Here is a 27,708-nt window from a genome sequence, read left to right as displayed (position 1 = left end):
TGGGTGTCAATTCTTTGCATATTTTTCTCAAATGCAAAAACGCTGGAATTTTGCCACTTCAGCAAACGCACAATTGTCAAAATCGTTGTAATGGTAATGAGTGTTAGGCGTCTAGTTGTACACTGTATTGTTTGAAGCATCGTTTCTGGAATCGATTAGGTGAGCTGTTTAGTTAACTTAGCATTTTAATAGTGTCCTTAATATTTTATCATTTTATAGCAAAACACAAACCACTACTAAGTACTTGTATAAATTAAGGTATAGAGACAGCCCTGGAAAATAAAGTTTTGCTGAAATATCGAGTTGATGAAATGATGAGAACTGAGAAAAAAAACAGGGAAATAAAATGATAATTTTACGTTTCTCTCCATACACGGTCAACTTGTATTATTATCTAAAGCCTCTCAGTACTTTCCAGCCAGAACATTTTCCAAGTTTTCAACCAGTACCTGAATATATTGATATTTTGCATGATGAATTGCCAAGCCTAAAAATAAGCACTCAAGCGAATTCTAAATCGCCCTTGTTGTTGTGTTTAAGACTCTTCCACGAATAATGCAGGTACTTGTGTAAGCTAAGTGAGTATTAAAGCTTGCCAATACTTGAGTGAATGGCTTTCCAGTTTTCTAGTCTGCATGTGTTGGTGGACAGTTTTACCACTGTGTTGTACTCCTCTGAGTGAAACAACAGTGATCATGATAAAATCAGCAACTCTTTTAGGCTATCAATGTCTAGAAAGTCATTCTTGTATCATAATTTACTTCTTTATCTTTAATCCATGCAAAGATAAAGTCTGTGTTTTGAGCCAAGTGGCGCATCAGGCCAGCGCTTATCTCTGGTTTCGGTAGCATGAAGTGACTAAGAGTATTTGCTCTCCCTACTTCCCCGCATGGACAATCAGTTCAGAGTCCAGTGCACTAACCGTTAGGCCACTGTGCAACGTGCCTCCCACAATCTAGGATAAGAAGGGCTGTGTATTATCACATCTCTCAGGCCAAACCTTTTCAGACCAGAACAAAAGATTCCCATTCCCCTCAAATTATCAAAGCATCCATTGAGATTAATGCAAACACAATGGTACAGTTATACTTCCCTTTGAAATCCATTCCACGACAATAGGGTGAGGATCCCACAGAGGTGGTGAACCTCCCTATGGAGTATGTTACAGTATCTATGTTACAGTCACAACAAATGCAATGAAGGTTAAATCTAGTGTTTTTGACAAGAATTATACACATAATTTTGGTGACATGCTGTCTGGTAACAACAGGCATTGAAAAATTAAGTTTCACAAAAAAAATGTTTACAAGTGCTCGTGATTTGAAATTGAAGTTTGAGTTTTGCAGACATTTAAAATTAAAATATGAAGGCTTAAAACTGCACGCAACATAGGTCTTCAAACTTCACAGTTTTACCAAATGACAGATGAACTTTGAGACATATGACAGTTCAATTTGATCTGTAGATGAGTAACAGTTTAGACCTGTAAATAGCCTACACAGCGGTCCATTCCTTTCCAAATGCATGGGGTGAACAAATGTGTGAGTGAGCAAGTGTGAAAAAATGCAGATAAGTGGGGAGAGGATAGAGGAAAGAAAAAGGAATCCTTTCCTTCCCTTCCCCATCCCCCTTTACCCTTCTCCTCATTTTATTTGCATGCTCATTCATTCGTTTGCTTGCTCGCTTCTCATTTTTTTCACTTTATTCGCTCCATATGCTCGGAATGGAAATGACTGCTCTGCAGGCTAACCTGTTAAAGGGTTTTGTAGGAAGTTTCCAAATAATTTTGCTATTTACTGTATGTTTGGATTTTTTGATTGTTTCCAGCTCTAAGTTAAATTCACTTATGATATTGGCTGTATTCACTTGAAGTTTTGAATAGGTCTCCAAATAGTAGTCGTAGTGGAACCCCAGATCTCTCACTGTATAGAATGGCACTCTCCCATAGGATGTACTTCTGGAACTCTCCCCTGGTATAGTTGAATGAATAAACTCAAATGGAATTTCCAATGATCATGTTGGACAACCAACTGTTCAATTGTCCACACTAGGCTCTTAGCATTGCCATCAAAATAAAGTAGACCCCCTTTCAAATACACCCAACATTGAAGCATTTGTTCATGACTAACAACTGAAAGTGTTCTTCAGCTCAAAACCTGTAGATCTTTTGTATAGATCATTTTCCAAATATTAGTTAAATTTTTAGATTTTAAGATTGTTTCTAGCTCCAAGCAAACTTCACTCCCAACAATGGCTGTATTTATTTGAAGTAAAGTGGTCTTAGTGAACTCCAGTTCTTTTACTGTATAGAGTGGCACTCTCCTAAAGGATCTGGAACTCTCCCCTGGTGTAGTTGAATGAATAAATGTAAATGGAATTGCCAAAGATCAAGTCTGTAACCAGCTGCTCCACTGTCCACACCAGGCTCTCTGCATTGCCATCAAAATGAAACAGACCCCTTTCAAAATGCTGAACAACTAAAAATCTATATTTTCTCCAAATTCCAAATGAGAAGAGTGGGGTTCAGCACATGTGGTTGAACTTTTAACATAAGGGGTGGTATATGGTCCTTAAAAAAATGTGCATCATCTTTGACTAAATTATTCAGTCAAATTTTAGTCAAATGTCATTGTTTTAAATTTTTCTGAGATGCCCTCTCAGACGGAGTCTCAATTCTTTTAGCTGGGCTTAGTAAGTCTCTCAGGCTCACAAAAAAATGCCAGTCTCATTGTCTGCAAAGTCAATTAAACACCGATAAATTTATAGCTGGGCAAAAATTAATTGTTTTGACCTTCTCTTCCCATGTCGTAAAATTAATCTTTAGTCTGTCATGATAAAGGGAGAGGTGTCAAATGGTATGCGAAACTTTGTGAGACGGTGAGACTGGTCTCTTTTCTGGTCTTTCTGCAAGCCCAAGACCTTTTTAGCCTTGCAAAAGAAACAGAGACGTCAAAGAAAAATTCGAGACGACAAGACCCCTAAAATTTGGATACAATTTTGCGACACGCGCATTTTTTGAAGGACCATTCACCACCCCTAAAAGGGTGACAATGTCACATGTCTTCATCATGTTGTTGGAACGTCCACCTTGGTTGCCATTAAATTGATCCTTGCCAGTATAATATTATGATCTCCCATTCACTGCGGAACCAAAAAGAGAGGTAAATTCACTTTGCAGGTGAATTTTCAACGCTCCCTTTTTGCTGTACACCGGAAACATCTTCTTGCTTCTGTTTTGGGACTGAACTCTTCACTTCATCAGCAGCAGCCACAGGTGTCGTGCTTCCTTCTTTCTGTTTGTTATTCAAACCATGTTCGTTCGCGTACCTCTCGAGCAAGGGCTTGTAGATATACACACCACTGGTAACTCCGACTAAAGTTACTATAAACAACTGATGCAGAGGCATCCTTCCTAGCATGGAGAACACCATTTTGGTCAAAAATGATCAGGCGTTACACACTCAGAGAGCGTGAAGGGAGACTGGGTTCTACAACCGCCGGAACGCCTTGTTGATATCGTCTTGCAAAATGGCGGTAGAAGATGTAACAAGGCGAAAACAAGCTTCAAGTGATGAGTTTATATCAGACCAGCCACCTTCTAGCGAGCAATCAGAAGTCACTTGTGAATCGCCAAATGTGTCTGAATGGTTTCTGCTAGCGGCGTTGCTTCTTTTCAGGATTTTCAATGCGTTTCTCGTCAGGACATTTTTTGTCCCTGATGAATTCTGGCAGGGACCCGAAGTCGCCCATAGAATTGTATTTGGATACGGATATTTGACGTGGGAATGGAAACAAGGTCTTAGAGGATGGACTTTTCCTTTGATCTTTGCAACGAGCTATAAATTCTTGGCGCTGTTTGGAGTTGATACCGCTAAGTTACTTGTTGTAGTTCCAAGACTGGTGCAAGCTTGTTTTGCGGCCTGTGGAGATTTGTTTCTGTACAAACTAGCAGTGAAAAAGTTCGGTTTTCAAACTGGGAAGTTTACACTCATTTGCTACTTAACCTCCTGGTTTACATTTTACAGTGTGACTAGAACGTTGACAAATTCTTTGGAGACTATCTTAACAACAATTGCTTTGTATTACTGGCCTTTAGACAGCAAAAACGACAATGGTGATAGAGATGTCATCAAAGCTCTAAGCTTCGCAGCCTTTTCATGTATCATCAGGCCAACAGCTGCCATTATTTGGATTCCATTGTGTACACTGTATTTATTTTCATCACCAAACAAGTCAGGCTTTATATTTAAGTGTGTACTCCCCATTGGATGTTTTGCCATGCTGTGGTCTCTTGCTGTAAACAGTTGGTTTTATGGGAAGTGGACACTTGTGGAACTCAACTTTGTCAAGTTTAATGTTGTTAATGATATGGGAACATTTTATGGAAGTCACCCATGGCACTGGTAGGCTGAAGTTAAATTCACCGTTATACTGCAAGCACTCTTTCTCTCTTTCATCTCTTTTGCTCAATCGTGTTCTGTGGTTGCTAGAATGTCTGAGAGAGAGAAGGACTGGTTGCAGTCTTCCCTGGTAAAAAAAATCTTGTAGAATGTTTCAAGACCTTCACAGAATTCAAAAAGTTTCTATAAGAATAAGGAACATTCAATGGTGCTAACAAAGATCTTGGCAAAGATCTTTGGCAGCATTCCTTTAAGATGCTCAAGGACTTGTTGAGGATTTACTAAGATCTTAAAATAAATTTTCTGTAGAATCTTGCAGGATTCTTGATGATGGTGGTACAGCACAGTGCAGTGCAGTGCAGTACAGTACATACTCTGTTTAGTTGTTCCAATTAATTTTCAGATTCTATTCTGTTGGCAGTATTTTTTCAATGTGTCAGTAATCAAAACAAAAACAAGTTAACTCCAGGTGGATTTAAACCCAGACCTATCCAGGATTTCAATTACTGGTTAAAGTTTCTAAGTCAAGGTGTCAACAATGAATTCCAACAGGTCAAATTCCCACTACTCCTACAAAATCATTAAAAAATTTCTTTATACATTTGTAGAGTCAGGAAACTGACATTGTTGGGATTTCATCCAGTGAGTACCCCCCCCCCCCCTGAACCAAATCTGGAACACTGACCTCTCAAATAAACGCCAAGTGCCAAAAACATTTTGCCACAAGCATGACAGATGTTGTCTCTCTGTGTCAAACACCATTGTCAAAATAAAACACCCTATCACTGTAAAATCTCTTACACAAGCTCCTTGACTGAGCAAATAACAGAAACCTTCTTTTTCAACATTGGTATGCTATACTGTGTTAAAAATTCTACCTTTGTCTGAATGGATTGTACATATTTTTTACAGGTATTTTACCCAAGGATTTCCTGTTGTGATGTTTACACACTTGATTCCATTTGCCTGTGGTGTCTACAAAGCGTTCCCAAGACAGCAGACCTTGGCATGGCTTACTTTATGGACTATCATTGTTTACAGGTTTGGTATAATTTTTAAATTAATAACATTAATTACTTTTAACAGGAAGAAGATGGAAAAAGAGTGGTGTCAAGTGTTATTAAATCAGTCAATTTTCGGTTACAAAGTTGAGATTTCTACTTGCCAAGGACATATAGGTCTGGCTTATAAGTAATACCGGTAATGTGAGAACAATTCATACACAGTCTGAGTTACAGAGACAGCTAATATAGTGTAGCTGCAGAAAAATAATAAAATAATTTTCCATTTTGTATTTTTACAGCTTTCTTGGCCATAAGGAATTTAGGTTCATTTTTCCAGTGGTTCCTTTGGCGATGTGCTACTGTGGACTTTTTCTAAGCTCCCTTTGTGGGGCTCCTTCCAATAAAAAGGAAAACACCTTTGAAAGTGGTTCAGTGGGGAGCCTCAAATGGAAAGCAAAGATCATGCTGCTGTTTCTGGCCATAACTAATATCCCGTTGGCCCTGTATACCAGTACTATTCACCAGAAGGGAACTGTTGATGTTATGGAGTACATTCAAGTTGAGAGCTCCAAACTGAGAAGTGATGATAACTTGTCAGTGTTATTTCTGATGCCGTGTCATTCAACACCATTTTATAGGTATCTTTTGTTCAAAATGTAATGATAATTAATATCATGTTAAACATATTATATATATGAAAATCATTTTTTATAAACAACATGTTTAATATAATTCAAAGACTAAGTTATATATTTAGCATTCTTTCTATTACCGGTAATCAGCTTATTATAACAACACCTTAATCTGAAAATATGAGCAATTTTTTTAAAGAAATATAACTTTCTTCACTTCAGACTGTCATAATTTACTGTTTCTTTTGTTTCTGGTGAGACTTCTGGGTTTATTTATGGCTATTCAGGTAGTTTTTATTCCCACTACTTTTCCCTCTATATAAATAGTCATTAATTGACCCAGAAATCTGACAAGAAACAAAGAAACAAGTACCCTGAAGTAAGGTAAATTATTATATGTTTAAAACTTGCTTGTATTTTCAGGTTTGAAAATTCAACTGTTGCTTTACATACAAATCCTTACATTTCGACTGTTGCATATACTCAATGCATAGCATAATATGGTCCTCATCAACCTTGGGCTACCTGTGGTGAAACGTGTCAGCATATAATTTAATCTGTGTTTGTTAATCAGTTTTGTACACAGAAACATAAGCATGAGGATATTGGAGTGCCCCGCAAGTGACAAGCCAGGCTACATTGACGAGGCTGATCAGTTTTACACACATCCATCATCATGGCTATCAGAGCACTTTGGAAACACTTCATGGCAAAAGGAAGACGTCAACCTTCCTACACACATTGTCCTATACAATGTCCTCTTACCAGTAAGTCTATCTTTTATTAGCCACGCAACTCCTACTGTACTGTAAATCCTGTAGGAAATGATTGATAATAGGTAATCATACTTTTGTTCAGTATAGCCTGGTTTTCACTAGCGACGCAAGCACAAGCTCAAGGATAACAGCTCTTATTTCTCCGTAAAAACGGCTTCAACTCAAGTTAAAGCACAAGTGCATTGCATATGCTTGAGGTTGCAGCAAGCACAGGCACAAAGGTCAAAATTTGTCCTTTTGCGTGATCGCGCTTGTGCTTGCGTCGCTAGTGAAAACCAAGCTTATATTTTATTTGCAACCAAGAGACAGTTTGTAGCATGATTTAAGCTGGCAACAGTTTTCCAGCACTAATGGTATCATCATAGCACCATCAACTGATCAAGAGTGAAAGAACATTGTAATGGCATATCAAAACTTATAGGTACAGCAAACTTTTACCAGATTCTGAATCTGGTAACATCATTCAGCAGTGCATTACAATTAATTTTACTGAAATAAAAACACTTAATAATGACAAAGTATTTAAATGTAACTACTTAGTAACCTGGATTTTTCTGACATCAACTTTATTCAAATCCTTGTTCATTTCTGCCCTAATAGGATATATCAAAAGTTTTGGGAAGTTTCCATTACAGAGAGGTAGGCCATGTGTAAGCTCATTGGCCAATAACAAAAGCTCAATAACAGTACAGATCATGCATGAAACTGACATAGGCTAGCCTGTAATGCAACGCAAGACAAATTTCATAAAACTTTAGAAATTGTCTTTCATTTTCCAAAACCAAACTCCAGCAAGTTGTGGATTATCAACTGCAACCAGGGAAATTTGGGGCAAAATTTTCCATATTCAATGACTTTAATTGGCCCGATTTATACTAGAGATGGATGATCCGTCCAGACAAGCTTGCATTTTAATTAGGCGAGCAATTTTCAGTTTGTCCGATAATTCGTCTGTGTATAAATACGGGCAAACAGACGGATTATCGGTCCAGACCAACTAGTATACGTAATTGGACTACATGCTGTCCAATTTGGAACTAATTTGATGAAAAAAATTCCGAGGGCAGCCAAAATTGGACGAGGCCGTAGGCCGAGTCCAATTTGGCTGTCAGAGGAATTTTTTGAATCTAATTATTTCCAAATTGGACAAGCATGTAGTCCGGTTACATATTAATTATATAGCTTGTAGTCAGTCAATCCAGCGTAAACAATAAACTTATGTCCAGAACGGGAAAAGCATTCAACAATAGTAGGCATAACACAGCACATGCACTTACTCAAAGCATTGTCTTCACAAATAAAATTTAAACAAAACAGTGCAATTTTATTCACCTGAGTTTGCGAAGCTTGCTACAAAGTAATAAAGTGAACACTGCATCGATGAAAGTCGTAAACAAAGTGTCCAAAGGGCTTTACAACTTCTTAAATCTGACATAATACTCCTTTCCACTATCTCGTTTGTACTTCATCGCTGTCTTTTCTTTTCAAATTCCAGCAAAAACGACAAAGAATTGCATCTACCGGTAGCTCAAGGCGATGAATATCTGACAGATTACTTGCTTCGCTTCGCTGCACTTACGTTCACCCAAGTTTTGTACTATTGGAGGCGTTTTGCTCTTGTTTTTTGCTTCTTAGTGTAGCTAGCTCCTCTTGTGACAACGAAGAAAATTTCTCTGTTGTTACTATTGCTGAAAAGCTCAAAAGGAATGGAAAAACGTAGCAAACTTGCCTTATAAAATTTCGCCATTGTCGACTCACAATGCGACCAGTTTACAGCGGTGACGCTATGCTTTGTGCTAATTGGCTAATATCCGTCACATGTTGTGTTTCCTTTGATTTGATTGACTGAGACAAAACTGTCCAATTTTTCTTAAATTGGACAGTTTGTGCATTTTACCTGAAAGTCCTAATTAAAACTATACAAATTTAATCCCAAATTGGACAGTTTTCAGAAATTAAGGAAAAATAGCTGTGCTGACAATATAGGATTTACTGACAGCTATATAATTATCTTCATAATTCGTCTGCCAAGACGAATTATGAAGATAGATGGTCTGGACCATGATAGATGATCTGGACGAATTATCACACGAACGTCTCTAGTATAAATCGGGCCATTAATAAGAAGCTAAAAGTTTTACAAAACAACATAAAAAGTGTTTGAAGTCAAAGAAAATCTTGCTTGTTTTATATTCTCCTAAAAAAAATCCTCTCCCCGGTTTTACTGCTGTTCTTGGAAAATACAATTTATGTATTCTGTTGGAGTTTTAGTTGGGCTTTCTGTACTTAGTTATTATAATGTAATTCTCCTTTAAAACTGGTGAGTGTGACACAAAGTTTGTTTATTTCTTCCATTACAGTGTGCAAGATATTTCCACACTCATTTTCCAGAAGGACGCATTGGATCAGAAGTATTGGTTTACTGTCATCAGAAATCATTGTAAAACACAGGTGTAATACAAAGAGTAAAAACAAGATCTAGTCTGACGGAACTTTGCTGATTGTCAAATTTTCTCAGGCAATATTCGAGAAGTGTAGATCATACATATAGGGTTTTGGACATTATTCGGTCATTACAAAACATATCAGAACTAATGTAAATAAAATAAAGCAAACTTCACAAGCTGTTCGATACTTCTTGTCATTTTATGTTAATTGTTATAATGATTATGTACAAAATAAGCCATCAAATGGTGCAACTATACAACTTGAAGCTTAAAGACATCAAACAATTACAAAATTCAAAATAAAATATAACATTGATGTAAATATGTTCCCAACATTGATTGTAATGTTGCTTGCAAAGTATGTTTACTTTCACAGCTTTTACCGGTAATAGGAAATTCTAATGTAGCCTGCTTGGGTTGTTCGCCTTATCTTTTCTTCTATCTTACTGGCAGTCATAAGAAAACAAATTACATCTAATTATTCTTGTGGACTTACATGCAATCACCTTGGAAGTCTGGAACTCAGAAAAGATAACTTATAAAAAACTGCTCATAAGCTAGATAAAACCATGGAAAAATTATTTGGTTGTAGTGCCCTGTTACATGGTGGAATCATTCACACAATTTGTCTCCAAAACAGCAACAGATAAACCTTTGCTTGAGAGGTTACTGCATCAATAATTATTAAAGAATTTAACACAGAATTACTCTTTAGCAAGTAACTACAGCTTGTAACATTACAAGTATGGGTGGGTGTAACAATGGGGTTTTTGGCCATATTTTTAGGATAAGGGATAGGGTTAGAATTAGGGTTAGGTTAATCCTTTCCCTTACCCTACGCCTAAGAAGGGAGGTTTCTAACAAGCCATAGACGATGTTTGCTGCAGCTTGTCTCAGAACAAGTTGCATGAAAGATTGTTCCATGTAACAGGGCCTATAAATGGAACATTGCTGAACTTCAGTTATAAATATTACAAGCAAACATGCAAAGGATTAGAAATTAATAAAAAACACATGTATTAATACAATAGCTGATGCATATTTACAATAAAATAATGATTATTCGAGCAAATTAAAGAAATTGTGAGGAGCAAAATAATGTTTATCATTGTAATACAATCTGAAATAGTTGTATCGAGCACTGCAGTTCAATAATTGAAAGGTAGATCTCAGTGTTGTAGCAACCAGCAGAAACAGCCATTTGAAATCTCCACCAGGAACAAGTTGTCTTCCATTACAGGTTCAAGAGAAACATGCATCATGGTCTTCCCTCCATTGATTTTACAATTCAAGTCTATATTCAAGCGTATTTCATTTTATGCACAGAAATTAATAAATCTTCTCAGCTGGTCTCTTTATTTTACTTTCTTCTTGAATAAGAGTATATGTGGCTCTGAAAACAAACCATAGAATAAAAAATTAGTGAGAGAGTTCTACTGTATTTCTTACAAATCTACAGGCCTTTATTTTCTACAATGGTGCCACACCTAAAATATGCATGGGAATGCAGACAGTGCATGCCAAAGTGGATAACACTCTTTGCCGAATAAATCGCTGTCCAGTGGATAAGTGTTAACAAAACAAACTAGGCTATTCACTGGATAGTAATTTTTCCGGTGGATAGCATTGTCCACCCTTTGAACAGCCAGGGCCTAGGCTACAAAAAAATTCTCCCTCCTCAAAAACATTGATTCATTCCAGGGAAGTTTCTATCTTCATCCTTGAAGTTGCTGATTAAAAAGTTATTGAATTTTATTTTCTTGGCTGTTGATTTAATTTTACACTGATTTTGTGAGTTGGTGCTGGGGATCTTGCTGCACAGATCTTCAGTCAGCGAGCACGGATACGCTAGCTCTAGTGATAAGAAACCAGCCACAAAAAACTAATGCCTTCCTTTACAAGTTTATTGTTATCCCAGGCTGCAGTGTAGATGTTAATACAGTAAGTTTTTAAAGCAACCTTTACAAGTACGCTTGCCTTCTGAAACTATCATTTCTTTACCTGGGCCATGCCGCATGTAATGTTCCCAGCCTTGAGACTGTTGGACGCCGAGACCTCGCCATTCTTTCTCACTCATCAGCTTATTTGGGACTTTCTTGGCGATATCCTTTGGTAAAATGACATGCCTGGTATTCGGGAAAAAAGAGAGAAGTATTCATCACGTCAGAAAGAAACTGCAATCGACAATGATCAGCGCCTTGTAGCAGTTCGAATTCCTCGCGGCTACAAAGCATGCTGCATTGAAACGGCAAAAATCTACAAAGCACGAAAAATCATTGTCCGTTTTATCATTTTGGTTTCTTTATTTTTAAGTTAAGTAAGGCTAAGATGAAAACTTTGCTAGCTAGCTGCTATTTATGATCCAGCTGAGCAAGTAAAACTCTCGACTCAAAACGTTGAAAACTGCAACTTCAATCGGCTTCTTTCAATCAACACTATAAACAAATTCATAGCTCTTACCTGTATTCGTACTCGCCCGTATCGTCAGCGTATCTTGTGGAGTAGTAAATATCTTTTACAGACATATTGGGTAGAATTCTTGGGTATAAAAGACGGGAAGGAAGCAAAAACAGTGGACAGCAACAGAAGCAAGTCGGAATAACGTAAACCTCGTGACAACGGTCGAAATGAATTGAAAAATTACGAAGTGTGCCCCTTGTGCTCTGATTGGTCGAAAGTAAAACGACCGCGAAATCCTATTGGCTTATATACTTCTGCCCCAGTCTCTTATCTAATCAAACACACAACCTAGCAACGCCTGACTGAAACGTGGCAAACGACTGTCACGAACCATTCAAAAGTTTTTCAGACCTTTTCAGTTCACGCATTTGAGGATTTTGTATCGGAAAGAATTTGGAAAGAAGAAAGTTAACTCGAAGGGGACATTGGTAAAAACCCGCTCCCCGTTGACGAATTTTTCTTAGAGGTCTAAAATATGTCGGCACCTTTGATTCTTTCTGAGGGGGTAAGTACAAAATGAGCAAAAAGTGGTCTTTTTTCTGATAGGGTTAACAAAAAAATCGGGGTTTTCTGAGGGGGGCATCACGAGCGGTTTCTGACGAAAAAACGTAAGTGAACGAAACAAAATGCCAGTCTAAAATTTGTTTTATATACCGTATATTCTCGATTAAACGCCCCCCCGCGTTTATTTCAAACTTGGCTCCGGGGATCCGGAGTTTATTTGAATGGTGCAGTTTATTCTAGCAAAATGTTTATTAAACAAGGGTTTATAATCATTATTTGTGACATGAATGTATCTTGCCATCATTCCTAAAGCATATTACACCTCGAATAAATGCCTAAAAGGCTTCCTTACCACTCTGCCTTGGAGACCCGGCGTTTATTCGGGGTCCGGCGTTTAATCGAGAAAATACGGTAAGCGCTTCCTTCCATTGGTGCGGGCACAAAAGTAGATATTGCTGTAGCCTCCGAGATGTATAGGTCAGATATCCCAAGCCCACAGACTCTTGGCATTGAATATGATTGTTGGATGAGAAGATGGCAATCAGAGATCGACAAACCAGACGCGCTTCAACCTGCCTTACAGCTTCGAAGAAACTCAATTTGTTTTTGTTCAAATTTTCCCTTAGGTTAACAAATGACAACTTTATTGATTACACTTTCTGTCTATCTACATGCTCGTGACCCAGAAATCTTTCCGAACATCCACCTGTTGTTGCGAATTGCATGTATAATTCCGCTCAAACAGCACTTTAAAACTAGTCAAGCGTTACCTTCGGACCACAATGACAACCGAGACTCCTTGGCCTGACTTTAATGAGTATTCATTATGAAAAGCCTGTCGATTACGATGCTATAGTTCCGAAATTAGCTGAACAGCAACCTCGTAGAATGTTACTCGTTAATCCCATTTTTGAGGAATCTTAAGCGTGACTTTTTAGAACACATTAAATAGCGAAGACAAATATATTACAGTGATTTTAGTTTCATTTTGTAGGTGTCAGTTGATTATTTTAAAGACTTAAACGTAGTCCTTGTTTAGTAAAATAGCTTTAAAAATAAATGGCTTGTTGAGGTATTAAACTGTCTACAATCATCCCTCAAAACGCTGGAAATCACATTTCCGAGGACCTAAATTTCAAAATTTCCTGGGGGAGAATGCCCCCAGACCCCCCAAGATGGGCCCGCCTTCGGCGGTCCATTTGTTCGAACCCTCTTTCTCGAAATCCTGGATCCGCCCCAGCATTAGTAACCCGAGTGATTACGTGGGTTTTGTTTTTCCACTGGAAAACACGCTCATAAACTAAACTAGCAAGTGACAACTTGTCAGTGTAAGAGGTTTGCATGTTTTTTAATACAAAATTGTGTCACCAAACAATACATTTAACGATGCGAAGAGAAGCAAAGAAATGCACTCAAATAAATAATATTAAATTTTGTTATAAATATATTCTATTCTTTGAGTTATCTGTACACTGCAATTATTATTTGAAACATAGCTATGTTTGAAATAATGAATGAACAATAAATTATTATTAATAATACATTAACATACAAATTTGGCATGTTCAATAAATTAATCTTGAATATGTAGAGCTTGTTGTTAACAATTTGCTTATTTTTGGACTTGGAAGCAGTGAAAACTTAATGCAAGCTATTCAAATATCAGATGCGATGGTGGCTTTGTCGTTTCTTGGGTTCTATTGCTTGCGCATGTCAGTCCTTTCTCTTCTGAACAACAAAATGTGAGGCTCTGAAATCACATAAAAATGACAGCATTGTTATCAATTTGTTGAACATCAACAAGTTAAAAGGGAAACTGGGTACAGAAACATTAGTTGTAGGGCTTGTTAAGTAGGGGCTGCCTAACCGCCAGTTTGTATAAAAAAAAAACATTGACTGCAAGCCACCCAGGGCCATTCTATTAACCAAGTGCCTCATCCCTCAGAGTCACCAGAGAAGTTTACGGTTTCTCAAGAGAGATATTCAGTTAAGGTCATTGCCCTGTATTGCATTGCGCATCTTTACTGCACAGAATTTTATGCGTAATAAGCGCGCGCGAGCGTGCGCACATAAACAAAATGGTGCTTTTTTCCATGTGGCTTAGTCCGCGAGAGAAGTAAATTGTCGCTTTCTCGTAAACGAGTCTGGTGACCTATCAATTTTTTCTCATATTTTGGGTGTAGCGATCAAATTCTTTCTGTAAAATGAAAACAGATCAGTTTTAAATTATCGCTAAAAAAGTGTACTTTGGCAGTACTCGCAGAGGAATTATAAAGGAATTATATGGAATCTACAAAGTCTCTCTGCTCCTAAACAAATCTGGTGACCCCCTTTTGTATTTCAAAATTTAAGTTCCCTTAAAGTAATAAACCAGTAGGCGAAGTTTGATCAAAAATCTGTGTTCAGCTCTATTTCAGGGTAATGACCTTAAATAAAACGTATGAACAGTTGGCTTCCTTAAGCCCAGGCCAAACGAGGATGAGAGTTGATGAGAGTTCAAACTCTTACTCTCGTTTGGCATGAAACTTTCATGCACTCTCATCGACTCTCGTGCGCTCTCATGCGCTCTCATCGACTTTGAACGTGTTCAAATTTTTCATGAGAGTCGATGAGAGTTTTCCCTCGTTTGGCCCGAGTTGATGATAGTCGATGAGAGTTGACGTGAACTCTCATGAGAGTCAACTCTCGTCAACTCTCATCCTCGTTTGGCCCGGGCTTTAGAGTAGCTAGTTCCACTGATAAAACAATGGCTACACAGTTTTAAAATGACAATAATTCAAATAATTTGCTCTCTTGCGACCTGTTTTGGTTTGACCCTATTTTGAATTCCATAAGTTCTTATGGTCTACCATAATATATCTTTTATTTTTTTTTATTGTGCCTGCATTTCGTAAAACTGCTTTTCAACTTTTATGTTACATGACTTTTTCATGATCATGTGAATGGCCTTTCAAACAAATGAAAGGAATTGTAAAGTACTAGGAAATTTAACGTAGAAGGAATCTAACAATCCCTCCCTTAGTTAGTGGTTCCAAGCTCCTTTTTCTATTGCAAAACATGTAATTATGTTGGAATTTTTTTTCTTTCTCCTTTACACCTTGGCTCCTGTGCCCCCTCCCTCCACAACCCCCCCCCCCTCCCCTATTGACATACATACAAGCACATTTTATACTCTGAACGTACTTGAATACCTTGAAATGCACTGTGAAAAAGCCCTTTTTGAAATGACGGATTTAGGATCTTTTTTAAGAATGTATACACACCAGGGTCATGTTTCATGTAATGCTCCCATCCTTGTGATTGTTGAACACCAAGACTTCGCCATTCAGTTTCCGACATAAGATGTCTTTTAGGAACAAGCTTGGCTATTTCTTTGGGAAGCAAGACATGTCTAAAAAGGCAGAGAAAAAAAAGCTTAGCAAGAGACATTTAAAAAAAAGTCTGCTAAACTACTGGAATATATGGAACGGTTTGAAGTTTGAGCCAGGCCGCCATGTTCTCGATTGTACTTGCTAAATTGTATCTTTTGAGAGTTTGAAAATGTTATCGCACCAAGGCACTGCAGAATTACACAAAAATTCCAGCATTTTATAACATTAGTTCGAGGTTTATTTAAGTGAATATTGTCAAGTCGTATAGAGAAGGGACAACTGAAACAGGAAAAAATGCAAAACGGCAAAAGAGCTTGCGAAGGTGCGGAGGCCATATTTGTTGCAAGCAGAGAACATTTTGACAAGCCAAAACACTTGGATTTAATGAAAAAAGTTCAATGAAGTTTGTGAGAGTTTTACCTGTACTCAAAGATGTCGTCGTAGTACTTCTCTGAGTAATAAATCTGCTTCACTGACATTTCTGCAACTCGAAACAACTCCAAAGCTCAAAGTTGGCGACTTTCTCGCTCATGTGTTGCGAGCGAAAATTTTTTTCTCTTTCAATATTGGCGCGCTGCTTTCTGATTGGATACTACAAAAAAATGTGATGGCCTGGTATTGAAGCCCCAAAACGCTTTTCGCGCCCCAAAATTCAAGATGGTGGACGATTACGTGGCTTTTATGATTCGAAACAATTTTGTAAATATTACCTTAGTTACCGAATTTTCTGGACAATCATGAGAGAAAGGAACAGCACAATAAATACGTAACATCCTGGAAAATGACGGATTGCGAGGGAGCTAAGGATCGTGTGTTACAAAGACTTGAATCAGACTTGTCATCAGCTGATATGCAATGGAGCTTGTTCATGTCAGCGCTGGAAAGCTACAGACATGATAGTATATTGAGACCTTTTCCTTCTGCATATTTAGAAAATGGTGGTAATAAGAACTTTCAAAGTCTGGTAAGTGTAAGCTAAAGGGAAGCCAGGGTTTTTTGTTGTTGACATTGTTTGTTGTCTCTGCTATCTACCAAACTTGACAAAGAAGGATTGATAGATAGTAGATAGATACTGTTGTTTTGCTAGTACAGGGTTAATAATTGAAACAAGACATGCAACCCTTGTGGAAAGTGTTGGGACTATTACCAAATTTTATCCTTCTCCCGGGGACCGATAGAAAAGTTTGCATGTGACATTGATAAAGTTTGGCCATAAAATACCTGCACTTCTATGGGAAAGCATTCCAACTACTTTTGTGTATGGATGTGGACTTATAATCACAAGAGCCACGTGCCCATTTCAATCTGCAGACCAGTCTGCAGAGTAGGGTATGGCAAGTGCATGTGCAAGCCTCTGTTATAAATGTTCATTGCGCACACCAGAATTGCAGCATTGGTCATGCGAACAACAAGAAAATATCATGTACATGTGAGTTCCTGACTTCCGGTTGCACGTAGCTGAAATGGCTGCACTCTCCCGCAATCTCGTTGAGTTCCGCCATACTCTGTAGACTGGTCTGCATAGTATGTCATGTGTAAGCAGGAGTTTTGTTCATGAATTTTTTGGCAAGCCAAGCACAGTCTAATTTTCAATAGACTGTCTTGGGAGTGTGTGGTAGTAAAGTTGCCAAAATTGCAAACCAAAACTATAAAATAACCACTTTTGCTGAAATTTTTGTTAAACAGTATGGTATCTGGCTTAATTATGCTAAAACAATAATTAGACGGTTTGCTCTAGATCTCGGTTTCTACAGACGTTTGATTGTTGGCTCAGGGCTTTGCCCCTCACCAACCATCATCCGATAAAATCCTCAAGCTTTTCGTCTAATCCTCAAGAAGACAGCTAGAAAACACAATAAATGAACTTTTAGAGAGCAGTTTGGAAGAATAATTCCAGCTTAGCTCTCAGTTATAGTAAATGCATAACAGCATAAGTTGATATTTGTGTGTTCTTCCCCAATACTGCCGACAGTCTGGTGTTGTACTTGCAAGACAAAATATTTAACACTGTTTTTGTGGTTTCTTTAGGTTGAAGTTTGCAGTGCAGTACCTTCTTTTGACAAAATATTGAAAGGCAAAGAAATTATTTCTCAAGAAGCATGGGACATACTGGATTGGGCACTTGACAGATCATTTGCATTGAAATCTGTTGACAAGTCCAAGGTACAAATTTTTTTTGTTTAATTTTTTCATATTTTTAAATATAAAAATGAAAATAAAAAAATATTTTTTTACCAACCCATACCATAGTTTGGCCACAGCTGGGGCAGTGACCTGGGCAAGAAGCCCCTTTAATTAAAGTCACCTTGAGTGTGGAGGGGTACAGGGGGCGGGAGCCCGGGAGAAAAGGGGCGGGAAGCGGGATTCTTAAGGTGGCGGGAACCGGGAAAAAAAACGAGTGAAATTTCGTAACATTTCATTTTATTTCGCAATGGACATGGAGCAAACAGGGGAGAACAGCTATGGAAAGGGGCGGGAGGCGAGAGTAAGAGGTACGGGAAGCGGGAGTAAAAGGTACGGGAGGCGGGAGGTTCAGACCCCCCTGTACCCCCCTTGAGTGTACAGAGCCTGACATTGCATTGCAACAACATAAACATTGATAGCCTAAAGAAAGAACTGAGGAATCCAGTCAATGGAAGACATTTCATGAATCTCTGTTGAATTACATATTAATCAGTGTGGAAACTGAGGGGGTGTTTATGTGATACCAGTGTGACCTTCATTTTGGTGCGAGATGAAAAAGTCATCCCATGTTTATGTGAGCAGTTTTTGTTGGGGTGTGAGTTCTTTGTTGCCATAAAAAGAATATGAAATTAAGAGTCATCAGCTGAGTCATACCACATTTACATGACACCGGAATGAATTTTCATACCAGGATGAAAATCTTGCTCTGGTACAGTAACCAGGTGAACTTGTACCAGTATTACATTTGTGGTGATATCATGGAAAACTGAGATGAACTCCTCCTGCTTTGAATGTCTTCCCAGTATCATGTAATCACCCCCTTAGACAATTCTTGAGCTGGGGAAGATTTAAGTGCACATTATTTTGTTTAAAAAATTTTGTTTAGGAAAATTCAATTTATCATTTCTATGCCTGTGATACCAAGGTCTTTATTTTTCAGTGATAATTTATAACAGTGCCTTTGCATGTTTTTAATAATTATTGCCACTGACAGTTCTCAGAGATTGAACAAAAGACTGGTCAAGCAAGCTACAGTTCAACCACACCTGACTTCATATTTGAAGTCGAGTACAGTGAGACAAGTACACTTAATGCAAAGTTTGAGGAGTTGTCGCAGAGTCATGACGTCTGGTATGCTTATCACGGAAGTAGAGTGGACAACTTTCATTCCATTTTGAATAATGGATTACATGCACATTTAAATAAGGTGAGTCTCTTGTATCAGCTCTGATTATTTGTATTAAAGTTTTGCTGATTTATTCTGGTACTGATACAATGATCAAAGTATCATAAGATCAGCAGAAATATTATTGATGCTTGCTTGATGATTATGTTGCTGACTAAAAGAACAACCTGATGGAAGAATGGACTGACTTACTGACTGAACTGACAGTGGACCGACTGACTGACTGACAGTGGACCAACTGACTGACCGGCTGACTGACTGACTGACTGACTGACTGACTTACTGACTGACTGACTGACTGACTTAGTTATATCTTCTGTTAGATAGAGGGCCACAAATTTATCAGTAACTTAAGTTAACTGTCAAGTTTTACCATTTGAAAATAAAGCCTGTGCTTACTTGACTGCTTGGCTGAAAGACTGACAGACAGACAGACAGACAGACAGACATTCAGATGGACTGACTGATTGCTTGCTTGCTTGCTTTTTGCTTGCTTTAATGCTCAATTGATTTTAATGGTTTTAAAATTGATCAATTGATCCATCAATTGATTGATTGTCTTGAATGGCTTAAATTACCTAATTTCCTTTTATTTTATTTAGACATCATTCTTTGGTGAAGGGACCTACCTTTCAAGTGATCTCACTGTTTGCATGATGTACAGTCATTATGGTCAAGGCTGGAAAAATAGTGTGATAGGAGACAAACTAAGTTGTGTGGCTGTCTGCGAGATCTTGGACCATCCAGATGTGAAGTGTACAGTAAAATCAAAGGCCAATAATGAAAGACAAAATCGCTCAAGGGCCAGAGCAAGGAACAGCGAGGGAGGCGATGTCCCTGAGAGATATTATGTGGTCACAAATAACCAGGTTGTTAGAGTGAAATATGTGCTGGTGTATGCCGAGAAGAAAACTCCAACAAGGTATGTTGAGTTAAAAGTTCAGTCAAAAAATGTATTCATCAAGTTGCAAATGAGCAGACACTATTAGATTTTGTGAAGACTGTCAGGGCTGCTATCTAAGATTGGATTACCGGGTAGTCTTTCTGATTTTTACAGCCAAAATGGTTGAAGCATTTAAATAATAATATTAATAACGTTAAATTTAAACTGAAAAGCTTAACTCAGTGGAGGGGGGATTTCCATATGAAAAGGACAGGGATGCTTTTTGGAAAATTTGAATTAAACCCTCTAAAGGAGACCAATCTTGGCATGACTCTCACCTTTTGTGACTTCTTAAGGGGGTAGACCCCTAACTACAGAATGGTTGTTTTGGATGGCTTCTAACCAACATATCTTGGGCTCCCTTAGTATCCTGGGTTTAGTTTTTGGTCATGTTTGTTTTATTGGAGATTGCCTTCATTTTTGGTAGTCGTGACCATATTTGGTATGTCACGTGACACACTCACACTCGCACAGTTTACATTTTTCTCCGTTGAAATCAACCTCATGGGTAGAGTGCATTTGAAGCAAAATCTGTAGCATGGATTTGTTAAAATTTGCATTTCTAAAAAAACTATGATGATAAGAATTTTGTGATGTCATTTCTTTAAAAATAATGTAAATTTCAACAATTCCATGCTACAGGTCAAATGAGCAGATAGCTGTTGGTGAATTTTTGAAATGAATTTAAAATACTGGTAGTGACCATAGTGGCAGCAAACTGTATTACAATATAATTTTGTTTTTACTTTTTCTTTCCCCCTCTAGTGCACAAGCTCGTAACTGGCTGATATTCAGATATCCATTAGCTTCAATGATGGTTGCTTATGTCTTTGTTTTAGTTCTTGTTGGTTTATCTAGAACAAGACTTTTCCAGAAGTTTTATAGCAAATATTTCAAAGAAAGCTAGCATACTGCACATTATAAAATTATTAATACTAAATTTGTTTATTGTGATATTTAAAGTATTGTCCTAGAGTAAGTTAAACTTATGCAACTATAACATGGGCAAGTTCCTCTTTAGTATAAATTGTGTTGTTGTTTATGTTATTGTTGTTGTTGACAACTAAAAGGCTATGACAGTAAAATGATCAATGTGTTCCAAAAGCTTGTAAAATATAAACTTAGTTGGTACAACATTATAAATCAATGTGATATATGCCATCTTTAGGGACGGACCATTTAAGTTTTGATGGGGGTAGGGTTGGGCCTTTTTTCTGAGTAAGAATTCTTATTTTCAGCATTGGTATTTGCAAGATTTTTTTTTATCAACATAACCCTCTGCAAGTTTTTTTTTGCACCATCAATGTCTGTCTACCAGGTGGGGCTTGCATGAATTTTTTTCCTGTGCTTACTTGTACATGATTTTTTTCTCCTTCTTTTCTTGTTTACAATTTTTTTTGTTTTGTTAAATTGTCTTTTTTTGTAATTGCCCCCCCCCCCCTTCAAAAATTCAATGGTCCATCCCTTAAATAAAAGAGAAATATGTGTTGAAAGGACTTTAATTGCAAGATTTGAAGGTTGTCAGATATTAAATAATATTTTGGTTTAAATGTAGTTCCCTTCAGATAATATGCTAAATGATTGGCAAAATTGAAAATGCTCTGTAGGGCTACATGTAGCAGACAAGCCATTCCAGTACTACAAGTGTACAATTCTCAATAGTAGATTTTGAGGTTGGTTTCACAGATCGTCAGAAAATATTCATTTGTGATTTACAAAAGAAAATTACCAGGTGCGATTGAATTGAAAAGTTTCAACTCCGTGAAGTTGCGCGAACTAGTACTGTTAGAGATATTAGGGGGGATATGGAAACAAATGGAAACTTTTTCTGTTTCCTTCATTTTTGCAATAATTTGTAATACTTCATGATAAATGACTCTAGAAGAAGATAGTCAAAATAGAAGAATTTTTTCAAACTCGGAGCGCAAATAAAATTTAAAAGCGTGAGATATTTCGTCTGATATCATCCAGACTTCATTGACTGATGAAGTCTGGATGATATCAGACGAAATATCTCACACTTTTAAATTTTATTTGCCGAGTTCGAAAAAATTTTAACCCCCTTTTAACTATGTATCCGGAGCAGGAAACCAATATTTTCAATTGTAGAAGAATTTTTGTTCAGAAATTGCATTTAGTTTCTATGTTAGAAGTTGGGTTTTAGGGTGGAGGTGCTTATTCTCTAATTGGAGCTCAAGAGGGGGGGTTAATATAATTTTTACAGTATATAAAATCCAGTTATATTTTGATATCAGGGCTCAAGGGTTAAAAAATTTAATTTGTCAATAGGTTTATTACCTAAATGAGACATTTTCCTTTAAGATAGAAAAAATATTCTTGTTTTATTTTATTTTCAGTCTTTTTCAAATTAGACTAGGAGTCAAAACTAACCTTAGTCCGAGTAAGTCAATAAATTTGATTTAGTCTGTTAAGTCTGGTGGTTAATTATTGAATTGAAATCTACTGAGCAGTTTTTACAAGGTAATGTACAAGGTAGCCTGAATTTTAGACCTCTCTCTCTGGTCGCCAACTCCCAAGAAGGGACGTCCCATGCGGAAGTTGGCGACAAGAGAGGGCGGTCCGAAATTCAGGCAATGTACAAGGTGGTTCTTTAGTAAAAACCTCATTTTAAGTGCCAACGTTTATTGTGCTGTACAAGCGCAAAATGATAAATAAATAAAATCGATAGGAATTTACAGCGGCACATCCACGAAGCGGCTATTCATCCACTGTTTGCAGATCGAAAAATTCGAATTGGAATTTAGAACAGGGGCGTAGCCAGCTTTTGAAACAGTTGTAGGCCTGGAGTTGTGGCGAAGGAAGTTTTTGGGGGATCTGGATCTGGGGGTGAATAATATTTTTTATACGAGACCACCAATTGTGCTATGGGCGACCGTAGCCTCAAAATTGGCCCTGGGGGTGGGGGCATGCACCCCCAGAAGAATTTGAAATGCCGTTGCTTGGAAATGCAATTTTTAGTAAAAAAGTGTTGTTGATGATTATTTTTATCGACCGTAGACAGGAGCCCAGGGCTCTTGCCGTAGAACAGTTTTTTGGACAAATATTTTTTTCAGATGCAAATGCTATAAACGAAATCTCAGAGGACAGCAGTAAAAGAGCCTAGGCGGCTGTCTGTCATCTTGCCAGTGTAAAAGGATCCAAAGCTTGCACTTGCTAGATGAGCCTTGATCTCATCGCGAGAGAGTAGTTGTGAAATATATAATGCTTTTGTACGTAATAAATTGCTTTCAATTTATCTTAAAGGAGTTCATGAGAGTGTCAGTGAGAGTGTCAATCACACATTTTGAAAATACAAGTTGGCTGAAAATTTATAGGCCCGGGCCTACCGGCCTATAGGCTGTCTACGCCCCTGTAGAAGTGTTGGTTTTTGCGGAAAACCAGAGAACCCGAAAAAAAAACCCTCGGAGCAAGGACGAGAAGCATGATCAACAAACTCAACCCACATATGACGCTGAGTCCAAAATTCAAAATTCAAAGCCTCTTCGGGGTATTCAAACCCTAGCCACATAAGTAGGAGGCGAGCGCTTTTACCACTGCGCCATCCCTGAAACCTGTTTAAGACACAAATAGTGAGAATGTATTCCCTGTTTAAATTTATTGAAACATCCCCGTTCCTTAGGCCACTTTCTTTTTGTCCGAAGTAAAACTCAGTCATTTTGAATGATAGATCTATTACTCAAAAGGAGGGAGAGAGCGAAGTGAAGCTGTAACTACAGGAGCACACGGTACCCAACGAGGAAATTCAGTCAAAAGTCTCGGAATGTACTGTTGTCCCGTATTGTTTCAGTTTAGGGCCTTTTAAAGAGATGTTTGCGTTAACTAAAGACTAACCAACACAGTTAAATCAATTCGGATTTTCTTGCTGAATATTAAAGTACCAGAAACTTCTAGGAAACAAAATCTCACTAGTACCCGAATTTGCTTGCCGAAAATCTTAGCTGGCGTTTTCCCGAACTCAAAACAACATTATTTTTACCTCTCCGAAAACAACAGGTGTTTTATTTCCCATATTAAGAAGTATCGAGCTGGCATTTCACAAAAGAAAATGTTAGGGAAAAACAGGCCTTTCGAACAGATATTCACGGAAATAATCTATTGGGTGAACTGTAACGGGCCTGTTCAAACAAAATGGAGGGCTACATGGGAACTGGGATTGGGACAAGTTTTCACTGGGAAAATAAAATTTGAGTCACCGGGACTGGGAATCACAAATAAATGAACAATAGCACTAGGACTAAGATTTGGAAATCGGGGAAACAATGTCTTTCTCACCAGAGAGCCTGCTTGCATGCTTAAAATGGGAGATGGGCCCTCTGCTTTTATATGTTGTAGTGGTCATCTCTCAGATAATACGATTAGATTTTCCTGGCAAACGAACAATACATCCATACATACATACATATTTTTTTGTTCAGGCAGGTCTGGTACGATTTCACTGCTGAAACATATACATTTGATACTTGTAAAATACTAGAAGGCCTAGAACGAAGCTAGGAAACGATACTTTTTTATTTGACGGACAAAACAACAGATTACAAGCAAAATTTTTGGCCGTTTTACGGCTAACGGTTAACCCCATTGAGACCCTCAAAACTGGGTAAACGCTAATTTTGATTAAAACTGACTAGATAAACTTAAGTGTCATATGTCCGAAATTGTAAAACCTTGTACACTTGTTCCGATGTGAAAACCAAGGCTGAGCGTACTAATTATTCAGTTTGATTTTGAGGAAAGGTTAGTAGAAAAGACTGGAAATATCGAAATATCTACGAGATAAATAGTAACACTAAACAAGAACTATTGATCTTATCTTAATACATTTTTTGGCATGGCTGATAAGGGTATTGTACCGCTAACGAGCGACCATGGTGTTCACTTTACATGGCCGTGCGACAACAAAGACGAATAAAGGCGCAAAATCCAAGCAAAAATCGATAAGCTCAAGAAAGAGACATTCGTTGGCAGTATTTTAGATAAAAATCAGCTGAAATAACTCTTGAGATAACAGTTATACTGCCGGTAATCAAGAACTTTTGAAACTTATCTTGAAAATCAGCTGCACAAAAAGCCATTCATTAGCATTTTAGATAAATGTCGAAAAAGCTATCATTAACTAATCAAGAACGCAAAAAACTTTTGCCTGTTAAAACACTTACAAACGATCCTTTAATTTGTATAGGTAAATTGATATATAAATTGAAAAACATTAATGAATGTGATTATGAGAACAAATTATTCAGTTTATTTCAATCAATTCCGTACAACTTCTTCTTTCAGAAATTAAAGAAACCACCAGAAAATTTATGCACCAAAAGTCACTCTCATTTCCGTATTGTTAACCTGTGAACAGGCGAACATTTTTCAAGCTGTTACATTCTCAAAGAAAGTGCAAAAATTCGTGCGATCGCAGGTTATCACACATGAAGTCCCAGTGAAAATAAAATAATCACTTAAAACAAAGAGCCGTTCTTTAAGATTTTAGATAACACGGTAGATACTAAGAAGTGTTAACCTATTCAATATGGGCTTTTTATTTCCACCAAGTAAATATCAGAAATAGGGCACACTTAAGTTGAAACGATGCTGTTTTCTTTGGTTAACAAGGTAGTCACTGGGTATTCTCGAGCTGTTCAGTCTTGTGTTTTTGTGTTAAAACTCATTGCAGCTTTCGTCATATTTGATTTGTGGTGACTATCGTGTTTCTCACTAGTTCCTCACACTGTGAGCTAGAATAACTGACCAATCAGGTTTGCAAGGCCTGATCATGTAACAAAGGTGCGACCTGCGCCATTTGCAAAGTTCTTTACGATTGGTCAAACGAAACAATAGGCAAACAATACAATCAATGCCCTAGCCCTAAGAACAAAGAACTGTAAACTAACGAGGACGGATTAAAATAGAGCTACAACAGTACTGCCTAACTTAAACGACGGGCCAAGACTGTCAGACTGTTGTTTGCACTCCAGAGTTTCAAGTAAAAGCGAGGCAAGGTAGGTAAAAGCTCGAGAATTATGTCATAATCTTGTGAACTTTTCGTCGTCTGAGTAGATAATGGCACAAAATAAAATCTGTTTAACGAGAGTGCTTTAATTGTTTTACAGATGGAAGCGTTAAAGTCTGTCCCAGAGAAACGCAATGATTCAAAAGAAAAACCTACAGGTAAATACAACCTCGTTTTTTAACACAGTAAACTAAATTCAGTGTTTCTGTTAAAACCGTCTTTTTATAACTACATTTACCACAAAACCTGCTCTGGTCTACATGGGAATTGCAACTCTGTAACCGCTAATGCATGTCTTCATCGCACTGTTTGTATGTAGTTCCGCTGTCCTGTGCTGCCGAGATGCGGGCCTTACCAGCTGCCTTCTCATTGGCTGAGCCGATAAAGGACCCCGGCAAACAGATGCCAACAGCCACTTACACCTTTGGGATGAATAGTAATTCTTACAGTGATTGGGACGCTTAACTTGACCAGCAATATATCTGCCAGCATCACTGTGACTGGGCACACTGAAAAGTGTTAGCTGTAATGTGATGACATCATAATCCATGAAATAAAATTGTTAAATGTTAATCGTTAACGTGAATGTTTCATCATCTCTCGTACACGAACCTGTATGGCTATTGATCAGTCGCAATAGCCACACTGAAGAATTTCGCGCCACATTTGATACACCTTAACATCTTTTTTTAATAAAATATCCCCTCTAAATATAAGCCCGACTATTCAAAAAAAATCCTGCTACCATAAGTAACCAGAAAATAATCTTTGGACTTTTTCGCTGTTTTTCAGTTTCGGGGAATTTAAGCCATATATTAATTTTCGACTTTTTAAGGTTTTTTTTGGAAGGTGGGCCCTCTGCTTTTATATGTTTAAGTGGCCATCTCGATAATACGATTAGGTTTTGCTGGCAAAACGATACAACTCGGTACGATTTCACTGCTGAAACAATCAAACTTGATACAAGTAACACATATCAGTGTTAAAGTCAAATTTTCTAGAAGGCCTAAAACGAAACTAATCATCATCATCATCATCATCATCATCATCATCATCCTTTTAGCACCTCCTGGTGGTCCATAAGGCCGCGCGTCAATTCCTTCCACCTTGCACGATCCTTCGCCTATCCTTCCGCCTCCTTCCACGAGCCAAAACCAAGCCTCCTTCTTTCATCCTCCACGGTCCTACGCCAAGTCGTACTGGGCCTCCCTCCCCTTCTTTTACCCTCATGTGCTCATGTCAAGGACACCTTTGCGCTGTTATTGCTCTCCATTCTCAAGGCGGGGCCCAAACACTTCCAACACCTAACCTTGATCCTCTCTGATACTAGGAACAGATACTATTTCATTTGACAGGTAAAACAAAAGAACACAAACAAAACTGGATAAACCCTAATTTTGATTAAAACTAGTTAAACTTAGTGTCATATGACCCAAGTTGTAAAAAATTGTACACTTGTTCCGTTGCACTGTGAAACCAAAGCTCAGTGATAATTATTTGATTTTGAGGAAAGATAAGTAGAAAAGGCTGGAAATGTCGAAATAACTACGAGATAAATAGTAACACGTAACAAGAACTACTGATCTTTTGGCTGATTAGGGTATTGTACCGCTAACGAACGACCATGGTGTTACGTGGGTTGTGCGACCAGACAAATAAAGACAAATTAAGGCGCAAAATCCAAGCAAAAATCGATCAGCTCAACCAAGAGACATTCGTTAGCAGCATTTGAAGATAAACCTCTCGAGATTACAAGTGATACTATCGGCAATTAAGAAC

The 27,708-nt window shown here is 37.8% G+C and overlaps 4 protein-coding genes and 2 long non-coding RNA genes across 7 annotated transcripts; 3 read left to right on the top strand and 3 right to left on the bottom strand.

The window, feature by feature from the left end:
* Positions 1 to 956: 956 nt before the first annotated feature.
* LOC144661187 (uncharacterized) lies at positions 957 to 3,172 on the bottom strand. Its single transcript, XR_013572231.1, has 2 exons — positions 1,432 to 3,172; positions 957 to 1,394 (listed from the first exon to the last, which is right to left on the bottom strand). It is a non-coding gene; the product is annotated as an uncharacterized LOC144661187 (long non-coding RNA).
* A 341-nt stretch (positions 3,173 to 3,513) lies between these two features.
* On the top strand, positions 3,514 to 9,712 carry LOC144660472 (GPI alpha-1,2-mannosyltransferase 3-like). Of its 2 annotated transcripts, XM_078521109.1 has the most exons (6): positions 3,514 to 4,403; positions 5,313 to 5,441; positions 5,704 to 6,042; positions 6,611 to 6,803; positions 7,413 to 7,451; positions 9,173 to 9,712. In XM_078521109.1, the coding sequence occupies exons 1-6, from the start codon at positions 3,529 to 3,531 to the stop codon at positions 9,254 to 9,256; spliced, it is 1,659 nt and encodes a 552-aa protein (XP_078377235.1). In that variant the 5' UTR covers positions 3,514 to 3,528; the 3' UTR covers positions 9,257 to 9,712. The 2 variants fall into 2 exon arrangements, with proteins under 2 accessions (XP_078377235.1, XP_078377243.1); XM_078521117.1 differs by lacking the exon at positions 7,413 to 7,451.
* Positions 9,701 to 11,878, bottom strand: LOC144661061 (cyclin-dependent kinases regulatory subunit-like). The gene is made up of 3 exons (XM_078521772.1): positions 11,720 to 11,878; positions 11,261 to 11,385; positions 9,701 to 10,652 (listed from the first exon to the last, which is right to left on the bottom strand). The coding sequence occupies exons 1-3, from the start codon at positions 11,782 to 11,784 to the stop codon at positions 10,615 to 10,617; spliced, it is 228 nt and encodes a 75-aa protein (XP_078377898.1). The 5' UTR covers positions 11,785 to 11,878; the 3' UTR covers positions 9,701 to 10,614.
* A 1,671-nt stretch (positions 11,879 to 13,549) lies between these two features.
* LOC144661040 (cyclin-dependent kinases regulatory subunit-like) lies at positions 13,550 to 16,169 on the bottom strand. Its single transcript, XM_078521754.1, has 3 exons — positions 16,015 to 16,169; positions 15,487 to 15,614; positions 13,550 to 13,973 (listed from the first exon to the last, which is right to left on the bottom strand). The coding sequence occupies exons 1-3, from the start codon at positions 16,071 to 16,073 to the stop codon at positions 13,921 to 13,923; spliced, it is 240 nt and encodes a 79-aa protein (XP_078377880.1). The 5' UTR covers positions 16,074 to 16,169; the 3' UTR covers positions 13,550 to 13,920.
* Positions 16,170 to 16,239: 70 nt separating this feature from the next.
* On the top strand, positions 16,240 to 21,793 carry LOC144660820 (protein mono-ADP-ribosyltransferase PARP16-like). The gene is made up of 5 exons (XM_078521548.1): positions 16,240 to 16,558; positions 17,623 to 17,757; positions 18,773 to 18,985; positions 19,567 to 19,886; positions 20,673 to 21,793. The coding sequence occupies exons 1-5, from the start codon at positions 16,376 to 16,378 to the stop codon at positions 20,812 to 20,814; spliced, it is 993 nt and encodes a 330-aa protein (XP_078377674.1). The 5' UTR covers positions 16,240 to 16,375; the 3' UTR covers positions 20,815 to 21,793.
* A 4,084-nt stretch (positions 21,794 to 25,877) lies between these two features.
* Positions 25,878 to 26,450, top strand: LOC144661090 (uncharacterized). Its single transcript, XR_013572200.1, has 3 exons — positions 25,878 to 25,918; positions 26,030 to 26,087; positions 26,249 to 26,450. It is a non-coding gene; the product is annotated as an uncharacterized LOC144661090 (long non-coding RNA).
* The last annotated feature ends 1,258 nt before the right edge of the window (positions 26,451 to 27,708 follow it).

Source organism: Oculina patagonica, chromosome 1 (assembly GCF_052425735.1).
Source record: "Oculina patagonica isolate OP01 chromosome 1, crgOcupat, whole genome shotgun sequence".
Lineage (NCBI taxonomy): Eukaryota > Metazoa > Cnidaria > Anthozoa > Scleractinia > Oculinidae > Oculina > Oculina patagonica.
Note: the sequence above shows the minus strand (reverse complement) of the source record. Positions and strands in the feature narration are given on the sequence as shown.

Excerpts from the sequence above, each read along its gene's own strand:
- LOC144661061 (XM_078521772.1), bottom strand. The coding sequence starts at position 11,784 with ATGTCTGTAAAAGATATTTACTACTCCACAAGATACGCTGACGATACG. Across the intron at positions 11,386-11,719 it reads ACGGGCGAGTACGAATACAG|GCATGTCATTTTACCAAAGG; the intron begins GTAAGAGCTATG and ends CCCGAATACCAG. Across the intron at positions 10,653-11,260 it reads TTACATGCGGCATGGCCCAG|AGCCACATATACTCTTATTC; the intron begins GTAAAGAAATGA and ends GTTTGTTTTCAG.
- LOC144660820 (XM_078521548.1), top strand. The coding sequence starts at position 16,376 with ATGACGGATTGCGAGGGAGCTAAGGATCGTGTGTTACAAAGACTTGAA. Across the intron at positions 16,559-17,622 it reads ATAAGAACTTTCAAAGTCTG|GTTGAAGTTTGCAGTGCAGT; the intron begins GTAAGTGTAAGC and ends TGGTTTCTTTAG. Across the intron at positions 19,887-20,672 it reads GAGAAGAAAACTCCAACAAG|TGCACAAGCTCGTAACTGGC; the intron begins GTATGTTGAGTT and ends TTCCCCCTCTAG.
- LOC144661040 (XM_078521754.1), bottom strand. The coding sequence starts at position 16,073 with ATGTCAGTGAAGCAGATTTATTACTCAGAGAAGTACTACGACGACATC. Across the intron at positions 15,615-16,014 it reads GACGACATCTTTGAGTACAG|ACATGTCTTGCTTCCCAAAG; the intron begins GTAAAACTCTCA and ends CTGCCTTTTTAG. Across the intron at positions 13,974-15,486 it reads TTACATGAAACATGACCCTG|AGCCTCACATTTTGTTGTTC; the intron begins GTGTGTATACAT and ends ATGTGATTTCAG.
- LOC144660472 (XM_078521109.1), top strand. The coding sequence starts at position 3,529 with ATGGCGGTAGAAGATGTAACAAGGCGAAAACAAGCTTCAAGTGATGAG. Across the intron at positions 5,442-5,703 it reads TGGACTATCATTGTTTACAG|CTTTCTTGGCCATAAGGAAT; the intron begins GTTTGGTATAAT and ends GTATTTTTACAG. Across the intron at positions 6,804-7,412 it reads TATACAATGTCCTCTTACCA|GATATATCAAAAGTTTTGGG; the intron begins GTAAGTCTATCT and ends CTGCCCTAATAG.